The sequence below is a fragment of the Engystomops pustulosus genome, chromosome 2, assembly GCF_040894005.1.
Source record: "Engystomops pustulosus chromosome 2, aEngPut4.maternal, whole genome shotgun sequence".
NCBI lineage: Eukaryota > Metazoa > Chordata > Amphibia > Anura > Leptodactylidae > Engystomops > Engystomops pustulosus.
The window spans coordinates 179,910,186-179,924,429 of record NC_092412.1 but is presented as its reverse complement, the minus strand read 5'-3'; the positions used below and the strand labels follow the sequence as shown (position 1 = coordinate 179,924,429).

Sequence of the window (14,244 nt, the reverse complement as noted above, 5' to 3'; positions counted from 1 at the left end):
ACTCTCCTGGACCCACGGTACAAGCAAAATCTTTCCACTCTCATCCCTGGAGAGGAAAGGAGTGTGAGAATGCATGAATACCAGCAGGCCCTGGTGCACAAGCTGAAACACTATTTCCCTTCTGACAGCGCTAGCGGCAGAGTGCGTAGTTCTGCGGGACAAGTAGCGAGGGAGAGTAGGCGAGCAGGCAGCTTGTCCAGCACTGGCAAGGGTACGCTTTACAAGGCTTTTGCCAGCTTTATGTCACCCCAGCAAGACACTGTCACCTGTCCCCAGTCTCGGCAGAGTAGGGCTGATCTTTACAGAAAGATGGTGAGGGAGTACGTAGCTGACCATACCATCGTCCTAAATGATCACACAGCTCCCTACAACTACTGGGTTTCAAAGCTGGACATGTGGCACGAACTGGCGCTGTACGCCTTGGAGGTTCTTGCCTGCCCTGCCGCTAGCGTCTTGTCCGAGCGGGTTTTCAGTGCAGCTGGTGGCATCATCACCGATAAGCGTACACGCCTGTCGACTGACAGCACTGACAGGCTGACGCTTATCAAGATGAATAAAGCCTGGATTTCTCATAATTTCCAATCTCCACCAGGTGAAGGAAGCTCAACCTGAATAATTTATGCACTCCTCCTCCTCCTCATTTTCCTCCTTCTCCTCCTCTTTGTACACTAAAGCAGAGGAAACTGGCTATTTTTTGACAGGGCCCACTGGCTCTAGCTATAGTACTTTATGCATTTAATTTTTCTGGAGGGCCTCCTACCCGGTCCTCTGTTTTAAACAATTTTTGGGAGTGCCACATACAGGCACTCAATCTATTCCATTTTTCTGGAGGGCCACCTACCTGCTCCTCTGGTTTGAAAACTTTTTTGGACTGCCACATACAGGCACTCAATCTATTTCATTTTTCTGGAGGGCCACCTACCTGCTCCTCTGGTTTGAAAACTTTTTTGGACTGCCACATACAGGCACTCAATCTATTCAATTTTTCTGGAGGGCCACCTACCTGCTCCTCTGGTTTGAAAACTTTTTTGGACTGCCACATACAGGCACTCAATCTATTCCATTTTTCTGGAGGGCCACCTACCTGCTCCTCTGGTTTGAAAACTTTTTTGGACTGCCACATACAGGCACTCAATCTATTTCATTTTTCTGGAGGGCCACCTACCTGCTCCTCTGGTTTGAAGACTTTTTTGGACTGCCACATACAGGCACTCAATCTATTCCATTTTTCTGGAGGGCCACCTACCTGCTCCTCTGGTTTGAAAACTTTTTTGGACTGCCACATACAGGCACTCAATCTATTTCATTTTTCTGGAGGGCCACCTACCTGCTCCTCTGGTTTGAAAACTTTTTTGGACTGCCACATACAGGCACTCAATCTATTTCATTTTTCTGGAGGGCCACCTACCTGCTCCTCTGGTTTGAAAACTTTTTTGGACTGCCACATACAGGCACTATCCAAATTAAATTGTCTCCATAGCAGTCTCCACACGTTGTCTCCATTGCTACCTCCAAAAGTCGTCCATATAGCTGCCTCCATACATCGTCCCCTTATCAAACGAGGTGTGTCAGGCAGAAATTTGGGTTGTTTTCATGGATTCCACATCAAAGTTGTTAACTTTGTCGCCACCCTGCTGTGTTATCCACAAAATATACTGGCAAACTTTTACCATTTACGGATATTATTTCAGCGCTTCTTGCGCATCTGTTTACATTCCCCTCACCCGCCATATCCCAAACTTATAAGAACGCTACTACACTTAACTTGGTGCAGGCTGGGACCGAGTCTGACCCTGGGGCTGGTCATATACTGCCGACGCAGAGGATTGCGGGGCCTACCTCGGTCCAGGTCTCAAAGGCCTACTATACCTCCTCCTCCTCCCACCCCTCCTCCACCTCCTCCGAATTACCATCCGTGGCCATGGCGCCATCAGTCGGTAGCTCTAGGCACAGCAGCAGTGCCGTCGCTAAGCGACAGCAGGCGGTGCTCAAACTGCTGAGCCTAGGCGATAAAAGGCACACCGCCCAAGAGCTATTACAGGGCATTCCACATCAAACTTGTTAACTTTGTCGCCACCCTGCTGTGTAATCCACAAAATATACTGGCAAACTTTTATCATTTACCGATATTATTTCAGCGCGTCTTGCGCATCTGTTTACATTCCCCTCACCCGCCATATCCCAAACTTATAAGAACGCTACTACACTTGATCTTATACAAAAGGTTCTTAGAAGTGCTGTTTGGGGAGTAGCCTAGAGACAGGGGCTTGGATTGGCGAAAGCTCGCCTGGAAGCGGAGCGCCAGCTCCATCCCAAGATCCAACTAACATAGTTTTAACTGCAGCACCTTTAATCTACTACTAGTTCACTGCCTCCATAATAATAATAATCTTTATTTATATAGCGCCATCATATTCCGTAGCGCTTTACAAATCATAGGAAACAAATACAAATGTAATGTAACAGAGCACAACATTTGTATGGAACAACAGGAGTGAGGTCCCTGCTCGCCAGAGCTTACGGTTTATGAAGATGATGGGGTAACACGAGGTAAAAGAATATTTAATGGTCAAGCCATTCTTCTTAGGGAATAGAACAAAATATAATAAATGGAATTGCTGTCGCTTGAACCACTCAGCCGTCATCTTATATACCAGGTCCAGGGTGAATGGGACTGCAGAGAAGTCTGGTGCCTGTTGGTTGCTGGATAACAGATGGGAGGACGACACAGGACAGGTTAGTAGAAGAGTTAAAACTTCAAGCAGTTAATGAGTGTTATAGGCTTGCCTAAAGAAATGGGTTTTAAGAGCACGTTTGAAACTTTGGAGGTTAGGTATTAGTCTGATAGTCCGGGGCAGAGCATTCCATAGAATTGGTGCAGCTCTAGAGAAGTCTTGGAGACACGAGTGGGAGGTCCGCACTAGGGTAGAGGTTAATCTAAGATCACTGGCGGATCTAAGAGCACGGGTTGGGCGATAGACTGAGATAAGAGAGGAGAGGTAGGGGGGTGCAGCATTATACAGAGCTTTATGGATGAGGGTTATTATTTTAAACTGTATTCGAAAGGAGACTGGCAGCCAGTGCAGCGACTGGCATGAACTGTAGGCATACATGGTCCCCTTATCAAACGAGCTGTGTCAGGCAGAATTTTGGGTTGTTTTCATGGCTTGTTAACTTTGTCGCCACCCTGCTGTGTAATCCACAAAATATACTGGCAAACTTTTATCATTTACCAATATTATTTCAGCGCTTCTTGCGCATCTGTTTACATTCCCCTCACCCGCCATATCCTAAACTTATAAGAACGCTACTACACTTGATCTTATACAAAAGGTTCTTAGAAGTGCTTTTTGGGGAGTAGCCTAGAGACAGGGGCTTGGATTGGCGAAAGCTCGCCTGGCAGCGGAGCGCCAGCTCCATGCCAAGATCCAACTAACATAGTTTCAACTGCAGCACCTTTAATCTACTACTAGTTCACTGCCTCCATACATGGTCCCCTTATCAAACGAGCTGTGTCAGGCAGAATTTTGGGTTGTTTTCATGGCTTCCATGTTAACTTTGTCGCCACCCTGCTGTGTAATCCACAAAATATACTGGCAAACTTTTATCATGTACCGATATTATTTGAGCGCTTCTTGCTCACCTCCTTTGGTTCCTCTCTGCCACCCATTGGTTTGAAGCCTGAGTCCATTTAGGGTATGTCGCCATGCCACTCTCTAGCCTGCCACTGCTGTCACTGCCTCTGCATGCCGTCCCCTATAGTGTCAGGGTCAATTATTGGATGTTTTAGATGCTATCTAGCTTCATTCTGTCACTCTGTCATGGCCATGCTGTTGCCCATAATTTTGGCATAATGGTGCGATTAAGCAGCCTCAGAGGCATCCATGCATGCTGCCCCTGCTGTTTCCTGTCCATTTCCGTGGTGTTTCCATCCTTTTCTGAGGTTCCCAGGTGTTTGGCCAAGCTTCCCTGTGCAGAGCCTTGGTCCCCTTGAAAAATGCTCGAGTTTCCCATTGATTTCAATGGGGCTCGTTATTCGAGACGAGCACTCGAGCATCGGGAAAAGTTTGTCTCGAATAACGAGTACCCGAGCATTTTAGTGCTCGCTCATCTCTATTATTGATATCAAGTACATTTAAAATCACTTAAAATATAATACACACACACAGCATGATAAATCAGCAATAGCGAGCGGTCATGTACAACTAGCCACACATATATCTACTGGGTAAGCAGAAATATCTTGAGCAAATGAAATCATAGTGAGTAAACATCATACAACATCAACAATATGCTGAACTCACTAAAAGTTAACTCTGTGCATTTCTCCTCTTTGTTTTTGGGGTAAGTAGATCTATATGTGGAGAAAGAGGGACCAAGTGTAGCCCCCCTGTGCCCTTATTATATATCTGGTTTATAAGGAGATTAGTGAAAATGTGGAAAGTCACTAAAAATGGTTCCAAAACTACTTACTTTTGCAGAAGTCTGTGAGGATGGACCATGTAAATCCTTCCAGACACTGGATAGTAGGTGATACAAATAGGTTATATATATAACCAGAGAGACACTTGTAGGTTAGAATCATTCCCACTGGAAAATACTTGTTATCAGGCATCTCAATGATCTGTGCAAAGCTTATGGCAGGGGGATCAGGGCAGCTTCCTGTTTGAAAGTATAATAAAGAGTCTGAGCCATGAAAAACAGAAAATCAAGTTTAAGCATATATCACTTCTATACATTATTTTTTTTTTTAATATTATACATTTTGTATATATTGTAAATCTATATATTGTAAAGTAAAATGTGTTTCGATGCAATGCATTTAACATTGCTTACCTGTATTCAAGATAAGACTGGTGGAATGAATGACTAACCCCTTCTTCGCATATAACTCACCGGCACTTTACTAACAGCATTCACACAAAACCGTAGTAAACCCAAATAACGTAAACATTGAGGCTCATGTTGGGTGGTGGAAAACCGGTCACAGCATTTATTAACATTTATTGATTAACAATCTCAAACATTATTGAACAACATTAGGCACTTTTGGTGAAAGAAATCTCCATCCAACGGTAAAACGGCTCGGGACTGCACTATGCCCATCTGGACTCCCAGATGGCAAGTCGGCCAGACAAGCAAAGTACACCTCTCAAATCTCCATTTTCCGCCAGCTGTGACTTCAGGACTAAAGAAAACAAATATACAAACAGTAAAATTAAACAACCAATAAATTAGGGAGGGAGGGAGGGACTGCTTCCTGAGTGCCGCAATCAAGAGAGGAAGAGGGAGGAGACTTGCTCCCCTTATATACAGAACAAGAGGGGAGGAGGAAAGTGCCTGCAGCAAACCTCCTCCCCTTAAAGTGCACTTATAATTATTAACCCCTTACGCCTCCCCAACTTCCTCCACCAGTCCAGGTGTACCCTCCATAACCTGTCGGGCGTACACCGCATTCCAGGATATGCAATATTTCAATATTACTGAATAGGTGTGTAACCTAAATAAGTTTGTGGGCTCCAATAAAAGAGGGGGACGGGGGTTAAGGAACTAACTCTGGTATGAGGGCACAGGACCCTTGGTGGGAAGCTGATGTGTAAAACTACAAATTCAAATACTTTGCCCAGACCTTCAATGTAAGGCATTTCCACTAAAAATGTAATCATCTATATGCACACCTCAAAAATGTAGGAATGGAAGTGGGAGCTTGAAAGAGTTCAGTACAGCACACAGTTTTTGGTGGTGATAATAAATTGACTGGGGCTGTGGATGAACACTATTGAGACGTCTGTATGCAACAATATTCTGTGTACAAATGTAAAATGACCTTCGTTGCAATTAGCAACAAAATGTACACTATGTTTTGATTTGCTGGTGAGAAGCAAGTCTTTATGACATTCATAGCACACAATCACCACGATCACCACGATTTACCTAACTAAACCGACTGCAATGTAATGTAGGGTTATGCCCACCCACACTGATCATACCTTCATTTTTATTGTCCAACTGATCCTTACATGACAAAATCCACCTTTTATAAGTATGCAATTTTTTTGTAAATTGTAAATTTCCATAATAACTATTTAAAAAGATAATCAGATGACTGAGAAACAGAGATAAAAAAAATATAGAAAAAATACCATACAATACAAAAGAACAAGAAAATGATCTAGTCTTCCTTACTGGTTATGAAATAATTGTGAATAACTGGCTGCACGTAGGAACACCTGCAGCCAGCCAGTTATTCATTCTTGCCTTTTTACTGCCTGAAGTAAAAACTGAAATGCTGCCCCTAGTATTATACAGCCTCCTGCGTACAAGAATATAACTACTATAATATTACCCCAATGTACAATAATATAACTACTATAATACTGCCCCCTATGTACAGGAATATAACTACTATAATACTGCCCCTATGTACAAGAATATAACTACAATAATACAGCCTCCTGTGTACAAGAATATAACTACTATAATACTGCCCCCTATGTACAAGAATATAACTACTATAATACTGCCTGAAGTAAAAACTGAAATGCTGCCCCCCTAGTATTATACAGCCTCCTGTGTACAAGAATATAACTACTATAATACTGCCCCCTATGTACAGGAATATAACTACTATAATACTGCCCCTATGTACAAGAATATAACTACAATAATACAGCCTCCTGTGTACAAGAATATAATTACTATAATACTGCCCCCTATGTACAAGAATATAACTACTATAATACTGCCTGAAGTAAAAACTGAAATGCTGCCCCCCTAGTATTATACAGCCTCCTGTGTACAAGAATATAACTATTATAATATTACCCCAATGTACAAGAATATAACTACTGGCCGATCTGTACATGGCCCCATGGGAGGAGCGTTTTTTGTTCAATTGCCTTAACCCTTTTATCAACATGATTTCCTGGTATGGCAGATATATCGAAGACTGCCTCCTGGTGTGGTGTGGGCATCGGGAGGCAGTTGTTGATTTTATTGCCTACATTAATTCTAATAATTTACATTTAACCTTTATGTTTAAACATAATCCTGTTACTATAGCTTTTTGGGATGTCAGACTGACAGACAATTTAGCAGATGGCACCATCCTCACATCCCTGTCCCATAAACCAACTAGCGGGATCAATCTATTACGTATGGATGGTTGCCATCCTAAACATATTATTTGCAATATACCGATTGGCAAATTTATCAGGGCCAAACGAGACTCGTCCACTGATGCTGCCTATCAGTCAGAAACTAAGGTAATTTCCAATTGGTTGGGTAAAAGGGGTTATTCTGCTTCCATATGCCAACGGGCACGTAGAATTGTTGATGCTCATTATCTTAAAGAAAAATTGTGTAAAAAATCTGACACTGTCACTAAAAAAACGGTGTTCAGTGCTTAATATGCCCCATAATATATGACGATTGTCAACCTGATTAAAAACATCTTCCCATTTTGGAATGTGATGACGAGCTCCTTTTTAACAGTATCTTGTGTACTTCTAGGCGGGCTCCCACCCTTGCGAATTCTCTGTCTCCCAACACATTTTCACACAGAGAATCTACTTCTGTGTGGTTAACATATAAAGGCAACTATTGCTGTGGCGGTAGCTGTTGCAACATATGTAAGTTCATGTATAAAACTTCCACTTTCACTTCTGCCGCTAATAATAAAACGTTCAAACTATTTTGACACATGAACTGTGAATGCACTACCTGCAGACTTCAATATGTAGGATGCACAAATCGCAAATGAAAAGACAGACTTTCAGAACATATCACGGGGGCAAACCCCAAAACCATATCCGGCACCCGCAACCTAACAGGATTATCCAAACACTTTTGAGACATCCATTCTGGCAACATGATTACTTTGAAAGTTACAGCAATTGACCATGTTTCCCCTTAGGGACATGGCGGTGACAGGGTTAAATCCCTGCACATGAAAGAGGCACAGTGGATCCTCCTCCTGGATACATGGTCTCCTCTTGGTTTACACCTAAAAAGTGATCTTCTTTAAATTTATTGAAAATTTGTACTGTGTACACATTCTTTGACAGGTTTCATTCCCTAATTTGGGTTTTGCTTAATATGTACATTTGTTATATGTACCTGCAGCTTTTTTGTGTCCTAATCATTCGGGTCCCACCTGAGTAAGAGGGGTGGTTCCTTTTTTGCACTTCTCTCTTACTTATGTCAGGTTCACTCATTCTGTTTTTGTATAGGTATGAATAAGGATCCATTGGTCTGAAACGCATCACCTTTTTTCTGTTTTTTTCCATGGAATTTGTGACTTTTAACATGTCTTAAATAAAAGTTATATTTTTACCTTTTCCTGCTTGCTGCCGATGGACCCCTCTTTTTTTCTTTCTACATAACTACTATAATACTGCCTCCTATGTACAAGAATATAACTACTATAGGGCAATATTTTGTCCCCAAATACCTTTTCCACTAAAACGTGGCTACAAACAAAAGGTAGTTACTGTTGCGGCGGGTCCAGATGCAACATCTGCAAATTCATTCCTAAAAAAACTTCTTTCGTTTCTGTAACTACTAATATTTCCTACCAGATCAAAACTTATATGAATTGTGAGACGTCTCATACACTGTACCAAATGTTCCCTCCAGTACGTAGGCTGTACGGTCAGAAAATTAAAAGACCGTATCAGCGAGCATGTAACAGGAGCAAATCCTACCACTATCTCCAGCTTACGTAATCTATCTGGTATTTCAAGACATTATAAGGATAAGCACGCCGGGGTCATGAGTGGAATGATAGTGACAGCCATTGAGCATGTCACACGCCCAAATAGAGGTGGCAACTGGAAAAAATTATTATTAATGCGAGAAGCTTTTTGGATTCTAAATCTGGACACTCGCTTTCCCAAGGGATTAAATCATAAACAGGATTTGTTATACATATATTGACATAATCATTTTTAATGCACAAATACTTGCATGTAATCGTTAACATTACCTGTTACCATCCACACTGATTGAATCAAACAGTATTTGTTATATATATATATATATATTGACATAATCATTTAATTCACAAATACTTGTATGTAAATGTTAACATTACCTGTTAACATTTTTGTAAACATTACCCTTTATCATTCACACTGATTGAATCATAAACAGGATTTGTTATACATATATTGACATAACCATATCTAATGCACAAATACCTGCATGTAATCGTTAACATTACCTGTTAACATTTTTTGTAAACATCACCTGTTACCATCCACACTAACAAGCTAAAGGCACACCTCCTACAGGGTGTGGCACTCCCACGCCGGAAGTCCGCTTGTGCATACTGCATCCACTCTCATTTAAGTCTGGAGCGAGACACAGCAACTTAGGTATGATTAAGGACTAACAAACTATAGTCCGAAACGCGTTACCGCTGTATTTTTGGTCGGTCCTGTGCGATTACCATTCATGTTACTTCCATGTTGTTCTACTATTGGAATTTTTCCTCTGTTTTTTAAGGATATGAGGAATACATTTTTGGACATGTTTTAACAGCGAGTCTTTTTCCTTTGGATCTATCGGATGTTGAATGCTGGATTCCCTTCCTTTGCTTTTTGCCATTGTTTATAACTACTATAATACTGCTCCCTATGTACAGGAATATAACTACTATAACACTGCCCCCTATGTACAAGAATATAACTGCTATAATACTGCCCCCTATGTACAAGAATATAACTACTATAATACTGCCCCCTATGTACAGGAATATAACTACTATAATACTGTTCCCTGTGTACAGGAATATAACTGCTATAATACTGCCCCCTATGTACAAGAATATAACTACTATAATACTGCTCCCTATGTACAGGAATATAACTACTATAACACTGCCCCCTATGTACAAGAATATAACTGCTATAATACTGCCCCCTATGTACAAGAATATAACTACTATAATACTGCCCCCTATGTACAGGAATATAACTACTATAATACTGTTCCCTGTGTACAGGAATATAACTGCTATAATACTGCCCCCTATGTACAAGAATAGAACTACTATAATACTGCCCCCTATGTACAGGAATATAACTACTATAATACTGCTCCCTATGTACAGGGATATAACTACTATAACGCTGCCTCCTATGTACAAGAATATAACTGCTATAATACTGCCTCCTATGTACAAGAATATAACTACTATAATACTGCCTACAATGTACAAGAATATAACTACTATAATACTGCCTCCTATGTACAAGAATATAACTACTATAATACTGCCTACAATGTACAAGAATATAACTACTATAATACTGCCTCCTATGTACAAGAATATAACTACTATAATACTGCCTACAATGTACAAGAATATAACTACTATAATACTGCCTCCTATGTACAAGAATATAACTGCTATACTACTTCCTCCTATGTACAAGAATATAGTGTCCCTCACACATATCGTAGCAGTATAAAGTAACCCCCAACACTTTCTCCAGCACTACATAGTGGCCCCCACACATGCCCCAGCAGTACAAAGTGGCGCCCACACATGCACCCACAATATATAGTTACCCCCATGCCTTTTTTGTTTTTGCGTTTTCATTTTTCACTCCCCATCTTCAAAAATCGATAACTTTTTTATTTTTCCATGTACAGAGATGTATGAGAGCTTGTTTTCTGCATAACAAATTGCAATTTAGAGTGATGGTATTTAATATTCCATGCTGTGTACTGGGAAGCAGTAAAATAATTCTGAATGCAGTGAAAATGATGAAAAAAGCATTTGCACCATTTTGTTGTGGGCGTCGATTTTACAGCTTTCACTGTGTGCCCCAAATGACATGTTTACTTTATTCTTGGGGTCGTTACGATCATGGGGATAACAAATTTGTATAGGTTTTATAACGTTTTCATGTATGTACAAAAATTAAAACCTGTACAAAAAAAATGTTCATTTTGCCATCTTCTGGTGCTAATAACTTTTTCATACTTTAGTGTATGGAGCTGTGGATGCAGTGGCATAACTTGAAGCTGATGGGCCCCAGTGCAAAGTCTGTGCCAGGCCACCGACTATAATGTATGTGTTACAGTACTAGTCTTCTCATATTGGAAAGTGATACCTTATGGTCCCGCTTAACCTGCCGGGCCCGGTTGCGATCGCACCCTCTGCACCCCCTCAAGTTATGCCCCTGTGTGGGTGGTGTAATTTTTTTGAAACTTGATGACGTTTTCCAGACTACCATTTTGAGGACTGTTCGACCTTTTGATCATTTTTTATTGAATTTATTATATTTTGCAAAATGGCATTTTTGACTTTGGGCGCTATTTTCCGTTACAGGGTTAAACGCTAAGAATAACTGTTATGATATTTTGATAGATCGGAAATTTTGGGACACTGCAATACCAAACATGTTTATGATTTTTTTATGTTTATTTATAATCAATTCTAGGGAAAGGGGGGTGATTAGAATTTTTAATTTTTTTAATAAAATATTTTAAAACTTTTTTTTTTTTTTTTTTTTTACAATTTTTCTCTCCCTTTGGTATTTAAACCCTAGGTTGTCTGATTGATTCTACCATATACTGCCATACTGCAGTATGGCAGTATATGGGAATTTTGCTAATAGATAGCCTAAAACATGACCAGAGACTGTCATGGCAATGGTTTGCCGGTCCCTGATGACGTCACAGGGAGCGATTATCAGATCCAAGATGGCGGTGCCCACACACCGCCAGCTCTTTAATGCTGCCAACAGCTTTGCCGGTGGTGATCTAAGGGTTAACAACGTTGTTAGCGACGTGAGCCCACTTGATACTCCCCCTTCTGCTACAGGACATTCATGAACGTCCAAATGCGGTAAGGGGTTAAAAACCTTCATAACCAAATTTTCGGATGAATAAGGCAGGGGAATAGTATAGCCTATGAACGAAGTTAAAGTGAATAATCCTGGGATTCTTATTGAGTAACACTGAGTTATTTTTATTTTATATCCCTTCCTAAACTTCAGGGGACAAATGTCCGACTTCCCGTTGTATCTCGGAGTTATACATAATATCCTTATAGTTCTTTTAACAATATTTGCTAGAAATTGACTATTTCTCTGTGCATTCAAAATAAACCTTATCAACTTGTATACCCTTACTTACAATAAACCAATGGTTATCTTGTGTTGGTGTAAGCACATATGCAGGAAATCGAAATCCTGTTTAATACCAAACAATGCAAGTTAGTGCTTTGCAGGTGTTAGCAGAAAACCTCAGGGTCCGGCTCCATAAAAATAACAATACCCCCTCACTACACTTTCACCATCCAGTGTCTTCTTTCTTCCTTCCCCCTTTAGTTATATCACTGCTGGGTCCAGCAACATGTGAGCCCGAGCCCTGAGGTGCTCTGCTAATGCCGCCCAAAGAACTTCACACTCATTCCCAAATATAGGTTTTGGCATGGACGGAGCATCTGGAGAATAAACCAAAGGTATGGGTGGCATGTGTGGGTATAGCCCTATATAATATAGCAGTTCATTCAGGTAGGTAAAGCTTGGCAACAGATGCAAATGCACCCCCAATGTAGTTAGAAATCAGGAGAAAAATGTCAGTGAACAACATTTGGTTTATGAGAACTACTTCTAATTGGAGAACAGCAATTGCATTGGAACTTCAGTGAGTGGTGAGGTGGCTGAATATGTATGACTTTCAACATTCTCTTCCAGTTCAGTTCTGTGAATAGCTGAACAGCTCTTTTATTTTAATCGATGCACATCCAGGAGGTGGGGCCTGCATTTATCAGACATCTTGACATATCTTGTAGGTATACCATAAATGACCTTAATGGGAATATTCATGTAGGATAACATCCACATGAAATGTCTGGAGGCTTTAGTATCAATGAACATATCTGGTTACTTACTATGACATGTTGGAACATCACCACTCCATATTCCATCTTCTGTGCATTCTCTGTAGGTATCGCCTACTAACTTGTAGCTTCATGAAACAAAGAAATAAAACACATGAGAATACCATGCAGCACTTTGAATTTTTTAGATTATTAATCCTATTTAATCACAGCATACTGGGCATATTGGGCATATTGGGCTAGGTCTACAAGGGTAGAGTGAGTCTTTAAATGGACTCCATGCGGCGGCCACGTATGCCTTGCACCAACTTGCCGGTGTCCACCCTCAGGCACCAGTGTTGTTTGTTCCATCGTGTGACAGTGAGGGCTTTAGATCCTTTTCCACCATCAGGAGGGGTCTTGACTATGAGAGCTAGTTGGTGCAGTGTGTTATCTATGTCCTGGCTGATAATACATGACCTTATATTAGATGTTATCCAGGGCTGTATACAATATAGGCCCTGTGGGATACTCAGTCAGAATATAGAATGCAGATAAGCTAGTGAGTGTATTCCTTATGAGTTTGTCGCACATAAGGACAGACGTAACATGTAGAGACGCTCTGTAGTAACATGCAAGATTGTTTTGTGTTTTTGTGCTAGTGGCACTTATCATTATTCAACCTGCTGCTGACATCTAGTGGTGGCTTTAGACATTAGTGAACGTGACACACCATTGCGTCATACCTATGTTTAATAAGTTACACAACCAACCCTCATACACAGTTTGACGTTCCACTACGCCCATATTTTGCCACTGGCATATATTGAAGTCGCATTTATCAAGTGACCTCTGTGTTGCTGCACCCTTTAGCAATATACATAAATCTATGAAGGTATTGCACACACATTTACATTTTGTAGTTCCTAGGGAACACTTGCATAATACGTGTTTTGCAGTGTATCCCCAGGCACTTTTATGTACAATTAACTGTGTAGTGTGCAGGGATTCAGGATTTCTTTTGCACGTTCTTCATGAATCTGGCGCCCACTGCTCAATTCTGACAACTTTTTTTTGGTGCACCTTTAACCATGGACGCGCAACACAATTCTGTCAGACTTTGCATGATAAATGTGGCGCACAGTCTGACTGAGCAACAGGACACCTTTTTCGGTGCATAAATTTGTGTTGCATGAAGAATAGTGCAACCGCGCCACAAAACGGTCACATGCGACTCAAATATTGCGCAGACACTTATTAAATACAAGTGCAAGCAGTTTGCACTAGAAAAAACGTGCAAAGTCCGACAGAACACTGGCACAAGGACCTAAGTAAATGTAGGCCTGTCTGTCTATTTTTGCATTTTATTTCATATCATAAAAGTTAGGCATTATTTATCTTTTTTC

The 14,244-nt window shown here is 40.8% G+C and overlaps 1 protein-coding gene across 1 annotated transcript in view; it reads right to left on the bottom strand.

The window, feature by feature from the left end:
- Nucleotides 1-14,244, bottom strand: part of LOC140117072 (sushi, von Willebrand factor type A, EGF and pentraxin domain-containing protein 1-like) — a 43,756-nt gene that overhangs the window by 7,781 nt on the left and 21,731 nt on the right. Inside the window, exons 10-11 of the mRNA XM_072133502.1 lie at nucleotides 12,911-12,987; nucleotides 4,474-4,662 (exon numbers count right to left, since the gene is read on the bottom strand). Of these exons, the coding sequence (XP_071989603.1) occupies nucleotides 4,474-4,662; nucleotides 12,911-12,987 (266 nt within the window). The remainder of the gene's footprint in view (nucleotides 1-4,473; nucleotides 4,663-12,910; nucleotides 12,988-14,244) is intronic.